The following is a 22,623-nucleotide window of genomic DNA, read 5'->3' as shown; positions in this document are numbered from 1 at the left end:
ATAAAATCCGTGTTTCCATTTTTTCCCATATTGCAGCAATAGTTCTTATGAAATGGTATCAGCAGTAGTGGAAGAAGGAAGGCAGTTATTTCATAAAGATGTTTGGATGTAAAAATATTTAAGAAAAATAATATTTTAAACACTTTTTAAAAAGTGTTTGCAAGGCTGATCTAAACCACTCATATATCTCATAGTAATCTTGATTGATTCAGTTCATAATTCTGTTTTCATCACTTTTGGGTAAGTGGATTTTTCTCTTGTTTCTAACTTCAGCATTCTAGGCAGAATGTTTCTGTGGTACTTTAAACCAGGCCATTTGACTTTTCTAAGAACTACCCACAGGATCAATAGTACTTATTTATGCCAGTCTGCAAACACACCTGTGTTCAATAAGTGCCTATGAAAAAAGAGACTCATACCCTGAAAAAGTCCCCTGGAACAACATATCCGTAACTCAGGAGGAGAAGTTGCTGTGCCACTGTGTTTTATAATCTCTGGGCCTGTCCTAAGTACTTCAGCAAATCTCTGCTAACACTTTTCTGCAGATCTCTCAGCAGAGTGAAGAATGCACTTCATTGCAATAAGCGCTGCTCCAGAAGTTGCCCCTGTAATCACGAACATGGCTGCTCTTGCGTTGTCTGCAATCTCTTGCTTTAATTAAAGGATGAGAGTTTTCTAATAACATTAGCCTAGAAGAACTGCAATCCGAGAACTCTGAGTGTTTATCTCTGTCAAGTTCAGCTGTCAGAAGTGGGCAATAGTAGGTTTACACTCATTTGTATGGAAAAGATATGCAGGTTATGATTATAATATTACAATAAACTGTTTCATGCACACGACTGTAAACCCACTTTTGTCAACTAATGTATGTCAATATTACAGGTAATCCAAGACTGATTTATTAAAATTCTGCAGGGCCTTGCTTTCCCTTCTGGCATGGATTAACAATTACTGTCTTCAATCTTATCCTGATACTGTTTCCTGTTCAGTCCAGCAAGGTTGAGGTATTAGGTGTGGTACATAGGAACAGATGTAGGTGGTCTTTCTTCTCCCATGGAAATGTTCCAAAGGTGAGAAACCTTTGCAGTATTATTTTTCTTTTTATTTTTAAACAAATAAAATTATTATGATTAATTTTAGTTTCTAGATTGTAAATGGTAGGGGGAAATTTCTCAGATTGCTTGACAGCATAAACATATACAGGCCTCTTCTGTATAAAGAAAGAAATAGACGGGTTCCCAAATGGTAAAAAAAAAAAAAAAAGTGTAGAATGCACCAAACAGGATTGTAGATTTGTCAAGTTTCTGTTAAGTTTGTTGAAAAGCCAATACTCAACAACTTCTTTGAGGTAAACCTTGCATCACTTGAATCAAGCCTCAGTGAACCAAAACTCCTAAAAAATAAGGTTTGTGACTTGTCTTTATGCAGATCAGAAGGTACCTGCTCTCCATTTATAAAAACATGTATTTATGTGTGTATATCTGGGGTATACTCAAGAGTTCTGAGAAGATTATTACAATTCAACAATTTCTAAGCCTTTAGCTGATTGTGTCAAGATTTAGTGAGTGACTTGAGCTATTGTATGGAACTAAGTCACAGAGCATAAAGCCTATAATCTTCAGATCCAAGGGAATAAGAATTTTCTCATGTACTCAGGGCCTTTATCAAAATAAAATGTTGTGACCTGACCTGTGGTGGCACAGCGTATAAAGTGTTGACCGGGAATGCTGAGGTCACCTGTTCAAAACCATGGGCTTGACTGGTCAAGGTACATATGGGAGTCGAGACTTCCTGCTCCTCCCCCCTCCCTCTCTCTCCCCTCTCTGAAATGAATAAATAAAATATTTTTTTAAATGTTATTTTTAAGGAAAATATTTTTGCTTTTTGCAAAGTATAAGGAGAACAAAGTGGAAGAAATAAAAGAGTGGTGACCCAAGGCTTTCTCAATGTATTAAGCTTATTTCCCATATAAATTAAACAAAAGAAAAAAAAAGATTAAATTAATGTGAACTGGAGTATTTAAGCATGTTAAGTAAGAGAAAGGCAGGAGATGAGAAAAAGAAGATGGCAGTGCTAAAAACAGGTCCCACTCCTCTCATAATCCATGATTATTAGCCCTCGGTCTGGACTAAAAGAGCACTCCTTCCCAAGTGTGAAGCCATGGTCCTCTGTAATTCCAAAAGTGTCTTTGACGGTGCATTCAATGATAAAAAAGAAGAAACCAAAAACAAAAAACTTGTTTTTTTTAAAGAAGAGAAGGTAATCAGTTAGGTGGGGCTAATTTTTCTAACTTAGTTCTATCACACTATGCCTAAAAAGGGGGCGGGGGAAGATGGGCAAGGCCATGGTATTTGTTTTTAAAAATTTTATATGACGCCACACTTTTCTTTTTAAACGTCTCACATATTTATTACTGAACCAGCCTTCTAGTGCAGAAAAGTATGAACAAACAGAAATATCTCGTTCTTCCAACAACTTCCGAATACAACACGCCCAAGTGTCCCGATGGCAGCGATCTTGGCAGCGACAAGGCACCAGCAGTCCGGACACAGCATAAACACGTGGGCCATCCCGGCGCGACTCCTTACAGCCCCAGCTTGGTTCTTCTCCAGTGTCTCCTCTTGGCGTTGTACCTGATGTTACTACCAGGTTTCATCCAGATCCACTGGGGAATGGGCCGATTCTGCTTCTGCTTCTTGGCCAGGAACCTCTTGATCCTGAAGGTCTTGTGAGAAGACATAGCGAAGAAAAGCGAACCGCACGCACCAGCTAACCGCTCGAACCAGTCAACCGCCTGAACTGCTCGAACCGCGATGGCGATGGCGATGGCTGAGAGAGAGGAAGAACTGGCGGAAGTGCTCTGCCTCTAGAGGCGCTTCCGGGGGCGGGGCTTGGATACTGACTTCACGTCTGCGCGCACACGCTCAGGCGAGGTGTAGGTGTCTGCGCTTGTTTCTGTTGGGTGAGATTTGCTCTCCGTGTCTCTGAAAGAAGTTCCTTTGAGCCGTCAGTTTGCCTGGGTCCCCTGCTACTTGGGTGAGGACGGCAGCCATTAGAAATACCAAAGCAGGAGCCCTTCTGAAGGCAGAGGGAGCGGATTGATGCCACCACATTTTATTTAATTTTTCAAAAACTAGTCTTTATATTTAACATTCATGTATGGGTCAAAAGTTACAGAAACTGATAGGGAAATTTTATAAAATACCTTCTAAACAGTGGAGAAGTGATGGTGGGGTGGGAGATATTTTTAGCATAACAACACATGGATGGATTTGCTGGTTGGCACATTGGATGACTGTGACCTAGGTATTTGTAAATATTTGGACAACAAACACTATTCTAGGACTGTGGCTCTAACTCAGGGCAGTATGTGAACGAGGATGTGTAGGCTTGGAGAGGCTGCAACTGCTCAAAGCAGACCATAGATTTTTTTACTTTAGATCAGCAGTTCTCAACCTGTGGGTCGCGACCCCGGCGGGGGTCGAATGACCAAAACACAGGGGTCGCCTTTTCCGACCCCTGTGTTTTGGTCGTTTGACCCCCGCCGGGGTCGCGACCCACAGGTTGAGAACCGCTGCTTTAGATGGTCATACAAATGTGGACCTTAGCTTTTACCTTATAAGTAAATGCCACTTTTGAATGCATCATCTACACTCGTGTCAAGTTCAGCAATATTTAGTTTCATTCTTTACATACATGCTCTCCATTGTTTGTTTTCCTTTTCCAGCTCTCTGGGGCTCATCTAATCCTTTGATGCAATGAAGTACTCAGCTCTAATTTGCCACTTGATCTTCAATATGTTAAGGTGTCCAGACTTTTTGCTGACATGTGTTGCTACTATTTGGAATTATTCTCAATTAACAGATCCTAGAATCAAACTTTTGCTGAGGAGATAGTATTACTCAAAAAATATATTTTATAATGCCCAAAATATGAAACCCAAAAACTGTTCTCTTACAGTCTCTATGATTATTGCTTTTCCAGAAAGGATATTTGGCCAGGCTTTTGAAGTGTTGATGCCTCTGGCAAGTTTAGATGATCCCCACAGAGAATGCAGAGTGTATTTTTTCTAAGGCCAGATTTGGAGGTAGTTTCTGGGTAACTGACCTGCTGCTTCCTCTATTACAGGGATCGGGAAACTTTTTGGCTGAGAGAGCCATGAACGCCACATATTTTAAAATGTAATTCCATGAGAGCCATACAATGACCCGTGTACGTTATGCATTATTCAATAAATATGGTGGTGTCCTGGAGGACAGCTGTGATTGGCTCCAGCCACTCGCAACCATGAACATGAGCAGTAGGAAATGAATGGATTGTAATACATGAGAATGTTTTATATTTTTAATGTTATTATTTTTATTAGAGATTTGTCTGCGAGCCAGATGCAACCATCAAATGAGCCACATCTGGCTCACAAGCCATAGGTTCCCGACCCCTGCTCTATTATATATTTATGTTAAAACTGCCTCAACAAAGTGATGAGCAAAATATTTTTTAAAAGATTTCATAGAGAAGTGGGGCAAACAATTTGCTTAATTTTTGTTTTCATTGATTGCTTGTAATATGTGCCTTAACAGAGCAAGTCTAAGGTTTTAGTCACAGCACTCCTCAGGCCAGGAACAAATTTCTGATTATCATCAATTTTCTTATTGTTCTTGAGAATGACTACGTTAAATCGTTTTGGTATAAAGTTCTCTATATTTTTAAGGACATGGAAGATAAACTGAATTTTTAGTTTTCCAGTTTTATACAGCAGTGGATACCAAAATCAATTCATTTTCTTTTGTTACTATGTTCAATACACATATGCCATTGGGTTGCAAAAGAATAAGCATACACTTCCCACATACATTCATATTCTGCAGGGAAAGAGTTATTTGGTGATGTTAGAAGTGTCAAAGAAGATAAACAAATTGCTGGGAAAAAAAATCTCCTGGAACTCTTTGTGTGTTCATGCATGCACACACATATATGCATACATGCCCTTCTGTACTGGGGGCAGGGTTGTTGAAGATGATATGGTAGAGGACTTGTAATCTTCTAAAGAATGGGTGATGCTTCACCAGATGAAGTTGGTGGAAAAAAGATGGCTTTTCAAATGGAAAGGGGAGGGTAGCCAGGAATGGGAGAAATAAGGTTCTTGAAATTATATTTTATTTATTATTATAATATTATAAGGTAGTTACCATAAATACCTTATTATAAACTTCAGAACAAAGATTAAGTATCATAATCAAACACACATGAGGAAGCTAATGAAATGAAAGTAAAATGAATTCTTCCATCAAATTTCCCAAGGAAATATATGAGAGTTGTCACAAAAATAAATTGAGAGAGGGATTAAACCATATACTATTCTCTCTGAAGCCAGCCTTGGTCCAATGTTGAAAGAAAGAAGGAAGTTAGACAATGTTTATGAAGTATATTTCTACCAGATGCTAGATATTTACTGACATACTTCCATGTAATGCTTAGAACAATTGATTTTATAGACTTCAAGGCTATGGTTCAAAAGATTAACTTTATTTTTATGCTGTACCCCAGAAAAACACCACAAACTAAGCAAAAGATGAATGGATTCCCTTGTTCATTTTAATTAAGAACTGAAGAGTAAGTAGGCTTTCCCTTGGTAAGGAATGTTTCAGGCCAAGGAAGGCGGAAGAGGTAAAAGCTAACGTCCACATTTGTATGACCATCTAAATTACAAAATCTATGGATGACCCTTCAAAACACTTCAAAATATACACATTATGAAAAGTTATTTTGGCCAAAATACAGATAACTTAGTAGTGTACACATAACTGATCAAAATTTTCTCATTTACTTTTAACTTCAATATCTTGAAAAAATGTTGGCTCTGTGACTTACTAGAAAGATAACCTATAGCTTAACATAAAAAATAGAGGAGTTTCAAGATGATGCAAGATATTCTCTTACCACTGACATCAGGATATATTAAATTCAGAGTCAGCCTCTTCGGTGGCACCTGGAATTCTCACCCCTTCGATCTTGTTCCCCATCTGCTTTATCACAACTCAAACTTGTCTTAGAGTTTTTACTCCATGTTTCCCTTAGTTTTTATAATCCAGGAGACCTATTTCCTGGTATGAACCTAGCTAGAGAGATATATTCTTGGCTTTATCCTGGAAAAGAATGTGGATCCTCATGTTCTTCACATCAGAGTAGCAACAAGATAATTCAACCTCCCTTGCCAATGTTTACTGCCTTTCTTAGAGAAACTCAGATGTGTGGACAAAGATCAGGAGTAGGATTGGATTGATGGAAGGAGACACACAGCTTTGGGTAAACCATAGAAAGTTCACTAACCAGAAGGACAGAGAAGAAAGTCTGGTAGTTTATATCCGAGGGAGTGAGTACCACATCCGAGCTTGTGGAACTTAACTGGACCCTTCAAGGTCAAAGTTATATACAGCAAAACTTGTGTGCACATAAGGCTGGCACAGTTTTGCATTTGGTCTAGATTGGATATGTGCAAAAATACCACGGGTCTGAGCCCGGTACACACTATCTCTTATGGTATCACAAGCCACATGATCACAAAGTTTCAGGAATGCACATACCTCTGCTTTGATCCCTTGCAGCCAGGCCTACACATCCTCATTCACATACAGCCCTGAAGTTAGAGCCACCGTCCTAGAATAGTGTTTGTTGTCCAAATGTTTACAAATACCTAGGTCACAGTCATCAGATGTGCCAACCAGCAAATCCATCCATGTGTTATGCTAAAAATATCTCCCACCCCACCATCACTTCTCCACTGTTTAGAAGGTATTTTATAAAATTTCCCTATCAGTTTCTGTAACTTTTGACCCATTTATGAACGTTAAATATAAAGACTAGTTTTTGAAAAATTAAATAAAATGTGGTGGCATCAATCCGCTCCCTCTGCCTTCAGAAGGGCTCCTGCTTTGGTATTTCTAATGGCTGCCGTCCTCACCCAAGTAGCAGAGGACCCAGGCAAACTGACGGCTCAAAGGAACTTCTTTCAGAGACACGGAGAGCAAATCTCACCCAACAGAAACAAGCGCAGACACCTACACCTCGCCTGAGCGTGTGCGCGCAGACGTGAAGTCAGTATCCAAGCCCCGCCCCCGGAAGCGCCTCTAGAGGCAGAGCACTTCCGCCAGTTCTTCCTCTCTCTCAGCCATCGCCATCGCCATCGCGGTTCGAGCAGTTCAGGCGGTTGACTGGTTCGAGCGGTTAGCTGGTGCGTGCGGTTCGCTTTTCTTCGCTATGTCTTCTCACAAGACCTTCAGGATCAAGAGGTTCCTGGCCAAGAAGCAGAAGCAGAATCGGCCCATTCCCCAGTGGATCTGGATGAAACCTGGTAGTAACATCAGGTACAACGCCAAGAGGAGACACTGGAGAAGAACCAAGCTGGGGCTGTAAGGAGTCGCGCCGGGATGGCCCACGTGTTTATGCTGTGTCCGGACTGCTGGTGCCTTGTCGCTGCCAAGATCGCTGCCATCGGGACACTTGGGCGTGTTGTATTCGGAAGTTGTTGGAAGAACGAGATATTTCTGTTTGTTCATACTTTTCTGCACTAGAAGGCTGGTTCAGTAATAAATGTGTGAGACGTTTAAAAAGAAAAGTGTGGCGTCATATAAAATTTTTAAAAACAAATACCATGGCCTTGCCCATCTTCCCCCGCCCCCTTTTTAGGCATAGTGTGATAGAACTAAGTTAGAAAAATTAGCCCCACCTAACTGATTACCTTCTCTTCTTTAAAAAAAACAAGTTTTTTGTTTTTGGTTTCTTCTTTTTTATCATTGAATGCGCCGTCAAAGACACTTTTGGAATTACAGAGGACCATGGCTTCACACTTGGGAAGGAGTGCTCTTTTAGTCCAGACCGAGGGCTAGTAATCATGGATGTATGAGAGGAGTGGGACCTGTTTTTAGCACTGCCATCTTCTTTTTCTCATCTCCTGCCTTTCTCTTACTTAACATGCTTAAATACTCCAGTTCACACTAATTTAATCTTTTTTTTCTTTTGTTTAATTTATATGGGAAATAAGCTTAATACATTGAGAAAGCCTTGGGTCACCACTCTTATTTCTTCCACTTTGTTCTCATTATACTTTGCAAAAAGCAAAAATGTTTCCCTTAAAAACATTTTATTTTGATAAAAACCCTGAGTACATGAGAAAGTCCTTATTCCCTTGGATCTGAAGATTATAGGCTTTATGCTCTGTGACTTTGTTCCATACAATAGCTCAAGTCACTCATTAAATCTGGACACAATCAGCTGAAGGCTTAGAAGAAATTGTTGCATTGTAATAATCTTCTCAGAACTCTTGTGTTTACCCCAGATATACACACATATATACATGTTTTTATGAATGGAGAGCAGGTACCTTCTGATCTGCATAAAGACAAGTCACAAACCTTATTTTTTAGGAGTTTTGGTTCACTGAGGCTTGATTCAAGTGATGCAAGGTTTACCTCAAAGAAGTTGAGTATTGGCTTTTCAACAAACTTAACAGAAACTTGACAAATCTACAATCCTGTTTGGTGCATTCTACAGCTGCTTTTTACCATTTAGGAACCTATTTCTTTCTTTATACAGAAGAGGTCTGTATATGTTTATGCTGTCAAGCAATCTGAGAAATTTCCCCTTACTATTTACAATCTAGAAACGACAATCATAATAATTTCATTTGTTTAAAAATAAAAAAAATACTGCAAAGGTTTCTCACCTTTGGAAAATTTTCATGGGGTAAGAGAGACCACCTACATCTATTCCCATGTATCACACCTAATACCTCAACCTTGCTGAACTGAACTGGAAAATGGATTAATATAGTTAATCCACGCCAGAAGGGAAAGCAAGGCCCTGCAGAATTTTAACAAATCAGTCTTGGATTACCTATAATATTGATATACCAGCGGACCGGTACCAAGTGGCCCAGGAACCGGTACCGGTCCGTTGCCAAAAAATGTTGGGGACCACTGCCTTAGTTGACAAAAGTGGGTTTACAGTTGTGTACATGAAACAATTTATTGTATTATTATAATCATAACCTGCATATCTTTTCCATACAAATGAGTGTAAACCTACTTTTGCCCACTTCTGACAGCTGAACTTGACAGAGATAAACACTCAGAGTTCTCAGATTGCAGTTCTTCTAGGCTATTGTTATTAGAAAACCTTCATCCTTTAATTAAAGCAAGAGATTGCAGACAACACAAGAGCAGCCATGTTCATGATTACAGGGGCAACTTCTGGAGCAGCGCTTATTGCAATGAAGTGCATTCTTCACTCTGCTGAGAGACCTGCAGAAAAGTGTTAGCAGAGATTTGCTGAAGTACTTAGGACGGGCCCAGGGATTATAAAACACAGTGGCACAGCAACTTCTTCTCCTGAGGAATGGATATGTTGTTCCAGGGGACTTTTTCAGGGTATGAATCTCTTTTTTCATAGGCACTTATTGAACACAGGTGTGTTTGCAGACCAGCATAAATAAGTACTATTGATCCTGTGGGTAGTTCTTAGAAAAGTCAAATGGCCTGGTTTAAAGTACCACAGAAACTTTCTGCTTAGAATGGTGAAGTTAGAAACAAGAGGAAAATCCACTTACCCAAAAGTGATGAAAACAGAATTATGAACTGAATCAATCAAGATTACTATGAGAGAAATGAGTGGTTTAGATCAACCTTGCAAATACTTTTCAAAAAGTGTTTAAAATATTATTTTCCTTTAATATTTTTACATCCAAACATCTTTATGAAATAACTGCCTTCCTTCTTCCACTACTGCTGATACCATTTCATAAGAACTATTGCTGCAATATGGGAAAAAATGAAAACACTGATTTTATTACATTTCTAGCACTTATCACCTAATGGGCCAGAAAGTCTCAAATTCTAACTAGATTTCTTTATTTCTAAACTGGACAATATATTCATTAAATAATATGTTTGTGATCTTATTATGAAGATTAAGAAGTTAATAAGAGTAAAATATTTTTAAAGCGTTGCATAGATCATGTTAATATTATATACACAATATATTAACATTAAGCAGGAGAAAAATACATGATCAGACTATAAGTGATGAAAGATAATGAGAAAATAATCTTTTAAAAATAAATATACCAGAACTTACACATCAAAATGTGTTTTTCCCCCACAGAAGCAGTTATTTAATAGAATGCTACTGTCAAAACATGTTTAAATATTTTTTAAATTGCTATCAGAAATCAATTTTTAAGTAAAAAGGAGGAAAATCCTAATTAGTTTGTCTTTAAATCTAGTTTAGCACCAAAACCAGTACTAGTTTGCCCACCCAGCACATTCATCAGACTTAGGTCTGTTTGACTCTTAGCATTTAAAAAATTAAACACACTCAAAAGAGATAACTGAACAGGATTTTCAAAGTGGATGTCATAGATTCTGAAAGCAATTCTAATGTAAATTTTGAGAATTATTTTAATAAAGTACTGTCATTGGAATAATGCAAGATTTATCTTATAAATAATATATTTTGAAATATTAATTCCATTCATGAAATTACATCGATTAATTAAATCTCCATTTTTTTAAACATCAGACTTTGTCAGCTAAGACAAAATGAAGTGATACCAAATATCAGATCATATGCAAGGACCCAGTACGGTTCTGAACAACTAAAACAACAGTTGTCCTGGATCATTTTTCTTGTTTGAATTAGTCACTACTTATGGTGGATCAAAATCAGCCACAAACTTTTTGCCTCTTCCTCTAAATTCCCCTCCATTTGAGTCTCAGCTGACTTTGTGACAGCTTTATCCATCAGAATGCAGCAGAAAATGCTGCACAGTTTCAGAGACTAAAAAATCTGCAACTTCTGCCTTGAAACATTTCTTTTGCCTACATGTGGTTAGAACCCCAGCCCAATGAAGCCGCCATGTAGAGGCAAATGGTGATATTCTGGTTGACATTCCCAGCTAGGTTCCTAGTCAAAAGCAGCACAAACTGGTAGTTCTGTGAGTGAGTTCTCTTGAGTATTCCAGCCTCATAAAGTCTCCAGATGATCGCAGCCCCAGCTGACATCACTTCAAGCGTAACCTAACTCTGCTACTTACTAGCTATGATTCTGGGACAATTATTGAATCCTCTGTTTCAAATACCTCATTTTAAAACTGCAACAATAATAATACCGTTCTTATTGCTTTGTTGTTTATTAAAAGGAAATAAAAGATCGATGGCACTATGTAACAGAAGTTTTCAACAAATTGATAAATAAAGCTGCCATTTCTACATCATTTTTAGTTGATAAACCTTGCCAGCAACCTAATGTAAACTAAGGAACAATCTCATGTGCTTTGTCTTGTTTCTAGGAAATGTCAAAAAGATTGATTAAAGAGATGTGCGTGGCAATTAGACTTACTCCTGCTTATGGATGAGGGCATTGGCAACAACTCAGTGGAAGTTTGTTGCAGGTTTCTCTTCAAGTGAGCGTATTTTGATTATCATTATCATCATCATTTTGCTCATTTGTCACGACTTCTATAAGTTTTTGATGAAAATAATCTAGTCAGACTATATTTATAATGTGCAACCACAGCTTCTCGTCTCCATTGGACAAATGACCTAGAACCTGAGGTCATGTCATGTCATGGAATACTATTCTGCAATAAAAAAAACTATTTATACATGCAAAAAATTAGGTAGATCTCAAGGATATTATCCTGAATGGGAAAAAAGCTAATCTCAAAGGGTTGCTATTGTATGATTCCACTTACATTACATTCTTGAAATGACAAAATTATAGAGATGGATAAATGAGGAGTGAGTGCCAACGATTAGGAATGGTAGAAGCAAAAGAGTTAGGTGTGGCTGTAAAGCAAGCATAGAGAGATCTTTCTGGGGATAGAATAGTTCTCTATCTTGACTGGGTGTTAGATATACAATAAGAAGTTGGCATAGAATTAGACACACATCGATTCAGTGTCAGTTTACTACTATGTTTATGTACCATGTAAACATTGACAGAAACTGACTAAAGAATACACAGGACCCATCTCTATGATTTCTTGCAATTTTCTTTGAGTATAGAGTTATTTAAAATTTTGAAATTAAAAAAATAATACTAATAATTGGTGAAAATGGGGATCAATTAAGTGTCACACATTTTGGAAACTGTTAGTAATGAGTAAATTAAACTAGACCTGTCCTGTGATCTAACAATCTCACTCCTTGTTGTATACTGAAGAAGAGTGAATGTTTATATAAACCAAAAGATATATATAAGAATGTTCAGAGTAAGTTTATTCATAAAAGTCATAAACTATAAACAATCCATCAACTGGAGAATAAACAAAATATGGTTATTTCACTCAGTGGAATATGGCATAGCAATAAAATATCAAACTTCTAATACATGCAACAACTTGGATAAATCTTGTCGGGAGCTGATCCACTAATGCTGGCTAACTAGGTCACAGCAGGAGAAGATCCACAACTGCTGGTTGACAAAGTCACAGCAAAAGAAGATAGAGTCACCGCAGTAAGACCAACAGCTGCGAGTTGACAAAGTCACCGCAAAGGAAAGGCACAATGATACTTCCCCCTTTAATCTTTTGAATTAATCTGGCCTTATATTCCCCCCTTTTTGGGTGTGTGCTATTATTTATGGCATAGGGATAATAGTACCATGATTTCCCTGTAGATTCATAGTAATTTCTTTGGAAATGAGACAGAAGATATAAGTTCCACAGAAAAGCCTGTAAGCCCCTTGAACTGGGCTCATAAACATAAGAGGCTGGCCATGATATCCCTCATAAAGGGTTAAGTTTGTAGGAGAATTTCTTCTTATTAATCATGTTAGAAAGAATATAGTTAGAACTTAGCTAGTATATGAATATAGTAAATAAATAAAGTTTAACTAGACATTAGAATCTTAGGTAAAGTGTAGTAGAGTGGCCTGTTGCGTGGCCTTGGATAGGAGTGCAGCTGGCTAGTAAAGAATGTTTTGTTAAAAGACTTGTTTTGTCACTGAAGACAGTTGCTGGGCTTTTCTCAGTAAAACATTCTCATGAGATTTTTGTATTTTCCAAGAATAAGGAGAGGAATGTGGTGGGATTCATAGCAGCAATAGCAATTAATGCCTTCTGATATTATGTTGCTACTAGCTATCTTGCAGGTGCACTCTATATATCTTTAAGTAAAAATTACTCTTTATACTATGTCAGTTTCTTAATAGCAAGCCTTTTGTAGTCTTGTGAAAATAGAATTAGGACACTACATGAACTCAAGGCTATTTGCCTGAGCAAGCGATGGTCCTTTGCTAGTCCTTGATGATTTCGTCTGCTATCTCTTTCTGCGCCCTTGACTCACAACAACAGTAAAATAGAGTTATTTTTTTTTATAATTTTATTTTTAATGGGGTGACATCAATAAATCAGGATACATATATTCAAAGATAACAAGTCCAGGTTATCTTGTCGTTCAATTATATTGCATACCCACCACCCAAAGTCAGATTGTCCTCTGTCACCTTCTATCTTGTTTTCTTTGTGCCCCTCCCCACCCCCTGTCCCTCTCCCATTCCCCCCTCCCCCCCGTAACCACCACACTCTTATCAATGTCTCTTAGTTTCACTATTATGTCCCACCTACGTATGGAATAATACAGTTCCTGTTTTTTTCTGATTTACTTATTTCGCTTCGTATCATGTTATCAAGATCCCACCATTTTGCTGTAAATGTTCCGATGTCATCATTTCTTATGGCTGAGTAGTATTCCATAGTGTATATGTGCCACATCTTCTTTATCCAGTCATCTATTGATGGGCTTTTTGGTTGTTTCCATGTCCTGGCCACTGTGAACAATGCTGCAATAAACATGGGGCTGCATGTGTCTTTACGTATCAATGTTTCTGAGTTTTGGGGATATATACCCAGTAGAGGGATTGCTGGGTCATAAGGTAGTTCTATTTTCAGTTTTTTGAGGAACCACCATACTTTCTTCCATAATGGTTGTACTACTTTACATTCCCACCAACAGTGTATGAGGGTTCCTTTTTCTCCACAGCCTCTCCAACATTTGCTATTACCTGACTTGCTAATAACAGCTAATCGAACAGGTGTGAGGTGGTATCTCATTGCCATTTTGATTTGCATTTCTCTAATAGCTAAAGAAGATGAGCATCTTTTCATATATCTGTTGGCCATAAAATAGAGTTATTAATTAGTACTAATCTTTTAGAAGTTTGTACCGATATTGTTATTACTATTCAAGTTATTGTATAACTGTACTTTGAATAACTTACCACCTGACTTGTAGCTTATAGATATGAATTAACTGTTATCTAAAAAAATGTAACCATAGTGAAACTAAAACAATGATGTATTCAAAATACCATGTGATTGTAACTTAGTATGTGTGCATAAAAAGTAATGTTAGACCAGCCATTGGGGGAGATGCCTGGCAGTAAATGCTAACCAGAGAATAAAGAGAAAGAAAAGAATTCGGCTCTCTCACTCGATTTTCGCTGTCGCCGTCTCCTCCTGTGGGATCCCTGGATCCTCCCCCCGGGGTTGGACCCCGGCAAAATCTCACATGGTGTTGAGAGAAAGAAGCCAGATACAAAGGAATACATCATGTATGTAGAAAATTCAGAATAATTGGTACTTATGGGATGCTGGTATTGACCAGTAAGGGGCATGAAGAAACTGCCTGGAAAATGTCTATGTCTTAATCTGTGTAGTGGTTACACAAATGGATATACGTGTAAAAAATGTATTAAGATGTACACCTAAATTTATATTTCCCATTTATGCATTTTATGCCTCAGTTAAAAAACAGAGGGGAAATGCAGAACACTGAACTTATTAGTAGTGGTGTGAATCCTGACATATCAAATAAGTCAAGACTTCTAAGCAGCAAGATCTCCTCCCCCTCTGCCATTATGTGAGTGGCACTGATGATAGGAAGTAGATGAAACTGAGAAGCCATAAAAAGAGATACTCAGTATGGGAGCTAGTAAAATTTTGTGAAATTTGCAAGTTGGGATTGAACCAGGGTCCTGACTGGATTCCACAGAATGGTAGGCACTATATTGTTTGCAAAGGCACCTAATATGTACAATACAGATGGAGGTCTCTCTGTCCTTTTCAATTGCACCAGAATCTCTACGAGTCACTGGCACTAAGTGAGTGACCTGATGCTGGTACATATATAGTCCTGCCAGATTTATTTTTAAATCTTTAAGGAAGAAGCAAATCAAAATAGCATAGTTCTTGTTACTTCAAAGTCGTACTAATTCCACAATAATAATTTGCATTTAATTTGAAACACTAAAATGAGATTTCTTCAAAAAGAAATTTTTTTTGACATTCTCCTTGTCAAGATGCCTCAAATTAAACAATAAAGCAAGTGGAGTTTTAACCTTGTTAACTTTTACATAGTATTTTAATTATATTGCTGTTTTTATTTGTGGTTCTTAATAATACTTCTGTCACCATCACAGAACACAGGGGAATCCCTTTGTATCTAACAGAACACCAGTTAATTTCCTTATTCACTAAACCAGCGCTACAAGGCCTTAGATTGCAAGCTGAGGATTACCAGCCTTTTGCAGATGGGCTCATTTTTATTGGCTTTATTAAAACTGTTTTATTATGCTGCTGAAAAAAGCAACAGAATTATGATATCACAGAGGAAGCAGTTCGTAAACTTTCATAAGGGTTATCTGCTCTTTTCTTATATAACCACAGCAGTTTAGGGTAAAAAATATGGTTGTGTTGAGTGTAACCCAAACAGCATTTCTGTGACTCCAGGCATCTCCAATTCCTCTAGGAGCCCCTGGGTATATGACTCATTTCTTTGGGACTCCAAGTGATGGTTAGCATTTTTCTTCTTTCATGTCTGGATTCCTAGAGGCCTCTTGTTGAAGCCAGTGAGACCTGGCCCATGATGCTAATCCAATGGCACCAGCTGTACATCCTCTATTTCTTCACTATTCCACTTGTATAGTTCAACCCTGTTACTGTGTGTGCCTCAATATAGTTCAACTATATCTTTTTGCCACTCTACAAAGGATCTGAAGCAGTAAGTCCTGGCACTTTAAAAATATCATAGAGTTTAAGACAGTGAAACTACTCCATAGGATACCATAATGATCATACATGTCATTAAACATTTGTCCAAATCCAGAGAATATTCAACACCAAGATGAACCATAAGGTAAACTATGGACTTTAGGTGATTATAATGCATCAGTATAGATTCCTCAATTGTAGCACTCTTGTGAGAATATTGACAATGGGGGTAGCTGTGTATGTGTGGTGGCAACAGGCATATGGGAACACCATTTTATCTTCCTCTCAATTTTGCTGTGACTCTCAAACTATTCTTAAAAAGTAGTCTTATTTAAAAAATATATCAGAGATTATAATTAATAAAATTGGTAGAATTTTTTTTTTAATTTTTACATAGTTTTTACTGTCACTTTTGTAAAAGCTCCTTTTCCAAAGACTCAGTTGAACTAGCTGACTGTACGACTCCACAAGGCAGGTAAAATGACCCCTGCCCCATCTTGATCCACTGTCCTTGCAACAAATTTATGTGCATCAACTTTTTTTTCTTTAGTGTGAATTCTTCATTGGAGGCTCCTGGATGCCGTGAGCAAGTAAAACCCAAGTAAACCAACCCTTGCACAGACAGATCAAAATGATACCCCTAAAATAACTCTCTGGCTCAGCTGATTCACAGACACTTGCCCAATATCACCAAAGCAAAGGAGAGCTTCCAACTTCTTATCTACCAGAGTGAGGCACAATTCATGTAGAGACCATGAAGAAAATCTGTTTTGAGCTATATGGTTAATAATTTCAACATTTTGTCTTGGAGAACCACATTTTAAAAGAGGACAAAATTGTTCAGAATTTTATAAAATATATTATCTCAGCACCTCCATGTTGTAGCTCTTTAGTATTAACTCCTATAGTAACGGTCACCTTTTGTTTCAATTGTTTAATACTTACTCCTTGGCCCTGGATTTTTGGCTGAGTGGTAGAGTGTCGACCCTATGTGTGGATTTTTTATTACTCAATTGTGTATATGTGATCAGAAATTAGTAAATACCACTTCCATTTTATAATTCATTCCAGAAGTTAATTTGCTCTCAAGCAGTTATTTAATTCTATTTCTTGGAAAGAAACATTTGCATTAGAATCTTAAGAAATTCCTAAGCTTATGAAGGCAAGAGTAGAGAGTCAGGTCTACTGATTTCATTATAGCATCTACATTTCTTTCTAGAGTTAGACCTTGTCTTATGGTTGGTGAGATAACTCTTCTCTTTAGCTGTACTATTCTCCATACTCTTCTTACTCTGATTTTCACTCCAAGGCATGGTCCCTATTGCCAAAAACATAAGGAATTTATGATTAGAAGTATGCATCAATGCTGGATGTGTTCCACATTTGTTAAAACCTGCCAATGGTATCTTCTAACCAAATAAAAATGAGAAGCCCTGGCTGGTGGCTTAGTGGATAGAGCATCAGTTCAATTCCAAGTCAGGGCACACAGAAGAAACGACCATCTGCTTCTCCTTCCTCCCTCTCCCTCTTCTCTCTCTTTTACCCTCTCGCACACAGCTAGTGGCTTGATTGATTTGAGTGCAGGTGCTGAGGATAGTTCATTGGCCTGAATGTGCCAACCTTAGGCGCTAAAAATAGCTTTGTACTTAAGCATCAGTCCTAGATAGGGTGGCCAGGTTGATCCTGGTTGGAGCACATGAAGGAGTCTGCCTCACTGTCTCCCTTCCTCTCACCTAAAAATAATAATAATAAAAATAATAATAATGAGAAATATGTTGCAGTAAGATGTGAGATCTATAATACTTAAACTAAAGTGTACAAGAAATATTTTAAGTGAGTCCCAATCAAATAACAAATCCCATGACTGGTCAACAAATAAGTAATAAAGGAGACACTGAGGCTCTATATATGGCTTTTATAGTAAATTGAGAAGATGGCCTGAAACACCAGTCTTATGAAAAGATTTTCAGTTTGAATCAATAACTGAATCACTCTGTAGTAGACCTAAATGACCTTAAAGATGCCTCTAGTTGCTTTTTCCTCCATATCCAAGAGAGGGTTAATAACATTTAAGCAAGTTTTGAAACTGGCGGACTGAAAATTACTTGTTTAAATGCTACCATGTCATCTTCTTAAACTGTCCTAGAATACCAAAAATGATAGTTCATTAGGATTCCTGATACATGCTGTATATTCAGTTCAGATTGGTCAGTGACTTCTGTTATTATTTTGTGTTTACTTGAATAAGATTTCCTTGGGACAGAGCTAGCTGTCAGATGTATTCTGATTAGATTAGAGAATGATATGAAAAGACTTCAGTTGAATAATATTGTTGGAAGTCTTGGCTATATTAGCAGTAGTTTGCATTTTAATAAAAATTCAATGAAATTTGTTCTTAGCTATACCAAATAAGCATCATAATGTTCCAAAAAGCAATAGTTTATTTAACAAAAATATGATACTAGCTGGGGAGGGAAGACTCAGTGGTTTATATATCAATTTCACATATCATCTTTGCTATGGATCAGTCTAGTGAAAAATATCACTTATCTTAGCCTCCAGTCTTCTCTAAGCGTCCATACCTCTTCTTATACATATCATCATCCTATTTGTGCATTACACATACTCATTCAGAAACCCCAGGGACCCATTCTCTGTTTTTTTTTCTGAGTCTTTAAATTTAATAAAGACTGGAAAGCAGAATCTCTCTGGATATTTAATTTGCATATGTTCTATTTACCTTTTACTCAATCATGTTTAATATAACAGGTTTTTAACTTATATATCTCATTATTAAGGGGTTCCTAAGGAAAAATGTAAATATGAATGAAAAAAGCATATTGAAAATTATGTTGATAAAGAAAGCTGTTTTAGATACATAAAGAATGAGACTCAACTCTATTAGCTAATTATTGCTGCATAACAAACCACCTCAAAACTTCATGGCCTAAAACCTCAAACATTGGTTATCTCACAGTTTCTGTATGTCAGAAATTCAGATGCATCTTAGTTGAGTTCTCTGGTTCAGGATGTCTGACAAGGTTCAAGTCAAGGTGAAAAATAGGGCTGCCTTCATCTCATCGCCTGACTGGGTAAAGAACCAATTCTAAACTCACTTCTTTGGTTGTCAGCAGGATTTAGTTACTCATGGGTTGTTGGACTGAAGGCTTCAGTTCTTCTCTGACTATCAGTAAAAGACCACCCTCATTTACTTGCCTTGAGCCCTCTCCAACAAAACAAATTGCTTCACCAATGTGTGCAAGTAAAAGTCAGAGAAAATATGCAAATAAGATGGAATAACAATCTTTTAAACCTAATCTCAGATGTAACACTGTATTAATTTTTCCATATTATATTTATTAAAAGAAAGTCAGTAGGTCCAGCCATATTCAAGGGGAGGAGATTATACAGGACATGAATAATCAGGAGGTGGTAATCATTGAGAGCCATTGTAGAAGCTGCCTACCACACCCACAGATCTGGCCAGTGGAAATCCAGTAGGCTCTGCCATTCAAGATATAGTCAGAAAAGCTAAAATTTACTAAAGGAGTAGAACAAAAAATAAATCTTCCACCTCTTTGCCCTTTTTGACAAACAGATGATGTTACCCTCAAACCTATAGGGGGAAGAAAGCCAAATTACCAATGATATTGCTAACTGGGGCATTTAATGTAGAAACAAATAGGAACATTATCAGGTCAGTACATGATATCACTCAGGGAACCAAAAAGTTATACTTTAAAAACAAAGGAACTTCCTTGCGTGCCCTCTTGAATGAAAGGGCATCAAATTAGATGGCGAATAGAATGCCCACCCGGTAAACCATATGCTTTCTGCACTATGAGTGGGTTCTCCATCATTAAGAATAATGGAAAACAGGCCCTGGCCGGTTGGCTCAGTGGTAGAGCATCAGCCTGGCGTGTAGAAGTCCCGGGTTCGATTCCCGGCCAGGGCACACAGGAGAAGCTCCTATCTGCTTCTCCACCCCTCCCCCTCTCCTTCCTCTCTGTCTCTCTCTTCCCCTCCCACAGCCGCAGCCGAGGCTCCATTGAAGCAAAGATGGCCTGGGCGCTGGGGATGGCTCCTTGGCCTCTGCCCCAGGCGCTGGAGTGGCTCTGGTCGCAAGGGAGCGATGCCCCGGAGGAGCAGAGCATCGCCCCCTGGTGGGCGTGCGGGGTGGATCCCAGTCGGGCGCATGCGGGAGTCTGACTGTCACTCCCCGTTTCCAGCTTCAGAAAAATACAAAAAAAAAAAAAAAAAGAATAATGGAAAATAAATTCTCAGGTAAGCCGCAATCCTGATTTTTAGGATAAGTTAATGAACTTATTCTTTCAGCAGAATTGCCATAAAAGCACCAGACTAAAGAGTGTCTGAGATATCAGCATAACCAAGAGCCTACTCTGAAATAGTGCAGTCTTTATGGGAAGGAAGTTCTGTTCCCAGGAGACTCCAATACAAGACAGAATGGTGACAAATTATGCATCTCAATCAAAACTGTAACCCTGCTCCTTGAAGTAGTTCCAAGATCCAGCACTATGGGCATCCCCTGAAAGATTATTAGAAATGCAGAATCTCAGCTACATTCCAGAACTACTGAATCTGAATCTGCATTTTAACAAGATTCCCAGGGAACCTGATGCATGATAAAGTCTAAGGAGCACTGCTCTAACAGAATTTCAAAAGCTTTGTAGAACTGGGAAGAGGAAGACTAAGTTCAAATTGAGGGATTCGAGATTGCTTTGTAGGAAAGGTAACATTTGAGTGGAACTTCATGAGATGTGTATGATCTTAGCAAAAATGATTTCAACAGAAAGAAGAGACTTTCTCTGTGGGGGAAAAAAGTTTAAGCCTAAATCTAATAATGTAGGAAAGTGAACTTTTTGTTCAGGGAGTGAAAAATAAACACACTATTAGATTGCAACCAGATTACAATGGGCTTTAAACATTTGCTAAGAGGTTTATACTTTATTTTGTTGACAATAGACAGATATTGGCAGTTTTTGAGCAGAGCCCATAGCAATAACAAAAAGTATATGGAGGCAGTGTGTAAGAAGTATTGGCATAAGGAGAGGCCAAGGACATACCAGTTGGGAACAATTAATATAGATAGAGTTAGAAGCTACAACTCAGAGAAGAGGTTTTGAAACCTGGAAATTCTAGAGCAATAGTAATGGAAATAAAGAAATGATGGAAGTCAGAGACATGTCAGAGGTAGAATCCACAGCTCTTAGAGCAGGGGTCCCCAAACTACGGCCCCCTGAGGCCATTTATCCGACCCCTGCTGCACTTCCAGAAGGGGCACCTCTCTTTCATTGGTGGTCAGTGAGAGGATAGAGTACTGTTTGTGGCGGCGCCGCAAAGCACGGCATCACTCGTGTACAGTACTACTTCCGTTTTGTTTTTTTACTTTAAAATAAGATATGTGCAGTGTGCATAGGGATTTATTCATATTTTTTTTTATATTCCAGCCCTCCAATGGTCTGAGGGACAGTGAACTGGCTCCCTGTGTAAAAAGTTTGGGGACCCCTGTCTTAGAGGCTTTGTGCCTGAGTGATGAGGAGAAAAGTGGTGTCATTCAGAGAGATAGGGTCATGGAAACCTGAGCTCCATATTCTAGGTTGGATAGCAGATTTTGAGAGGGAGAAGATGAGTTTGCCCTAGGCCATAAAATAGTTGCTGCAAATTTTGAGAATGTCGGCTATGCTGTAGCCTTTCGTGTTCTCTAATGCAACACTATAACCTTTCTGCTTTTACAGCTCTCAGCCTTTACAGTATTTTCCCCTGATGATTCCAGCCAGATGCCTGAAGTCAGGGTGCCTCAATCCAATCAAGAAGGTTTTAATCTTTTTTTTTTCTGGTTTCAGGTGTCCACTTAGTAGAAACCCTTTGCTAAGTGAATTACATCCTCATAATGTCTAGAAAGCTTCTGGCTCCAATTTTACGTTAGACAAATTAAGTGAAAGAAATTCCTTTTAATAGAGTCTGAAAAGTTGATTGTGTCACATTTCAGGAAAAAACAGAAAGAGAGCATAAAAGAATAGCAGCTGTTGCCCTGATTGGGAAGAGGGAGAGAATCTGCACAAGGGAAGTTAATAATGATTTTTCTTTCCACAGCCAAAAAATTCTTTACTGATTAGAAATAATGGGGCAAACAAGTTTCAAGAGAAAACAGTAGTTTTCTCCCTTGCTTTATTACTTCATTCCTTTCTTGATGAACATCATTTTTTTACCATTTGTCATTGAATATACATGGGGAGCACTTTGTTTTATGGTGCAGTCCCCTTAAAGGCCTTGAAATGTAGATCCTTTTATAGTAGGTTTGAAACAGGAAAATAAAATGACCCTCAGGTTCAGCTGCTTGTCATCATGAAAAGCAATTATATGACACAGGTGCTGGTGCAAAGGAAAGAGATTTATTCAAGTGCTGGCCTCCTGAGAAGATGGAGGGACTCCTGTCCTCAAAACTCCTGTCCTCTATCTTCCTCTTCGGCTGCAGGCAGGGGTTTTTATAAGGAGGAAAGAAGGGGAATTAACAAAATAAAAAAAAATTTAAATAGGGATTTTGAGAGTTCTTT

At 38.1% G+C, this 22,623-nt stretch overlaps 2 protein-coding genes across 2 annotated transcripts; one reads left to right on the top strand and one right to left on the bottom strand.

The window, feature by feature from the left end:
* Positions 1 to 2,584: 2,584 nt before the first annotated feature.
* On the bottom strand, positions 2,585 to 2,740 carry LOC136319883 (ribosomal protein eL39-like 2). Its single transcript, XM_066253014.1, has one exon. It carries the CDS (start codon positions 2,738 to 2,740, stop codon positions 2,585 to 2,587), a length of 156 nt encoding a protein of 51 aa, XP_066109111.1.
* A 4,517-nt stretch (positions 2,741 to 7,257) lies between these two features.
* Positions 7,258 to 7,413, top strand: LOC136319882 (ribosomal protein eL39-like 2). Its single transcript, XM_066253013.1, has one exon. The coding sequence runs from the start codon at positions 7,258 to 7,260 to the stop codon at positions 7,411 to 7,413; it is 156 nt and encodes a 51-aa protein (XP_066109110.1).
* The last annotated feature ends 15,210 nt before the right edge of the window (positions 7,414 to 22,623 follow it).

Source organism: Saccopteryx bilineata, chromosome 1, assembly GCF_036850765.1.
Source record: "Saccopteryx bilineata isolate mSacBil1 chromosome 1, mSacBil1_pri_phased_curated, whole genome shotgun sequence".
Lineage (NCBI taxonomy): Eukaryota > Metazoa > Chordata > Mammalia > Chiroptera > Emballonuridae > Saccopteryx > Saccopteryx bilineata.
The sequence above is the reverse complement of the archived record's forward strand: the minus strand, read 5'-3'. Positions and strand labels throughout refer to the sequence as shown.

Coding starts and splice junctions, on each gene's coding strand:
- LOC136319883 (XM_066253014.1), bottom strand. CDS start 2,740: ATGTCTTCTCACAAGACCTTCAGGATCAAGAGGTTCCTGGCCAAGAAG.
- LOC136319882 (XM_066253013.1), top strand. CDS start 7,258: ATGTCTTCTCACAAGACCTTCAGGATCAAGAGGTTCCTGGCCAAGAAG.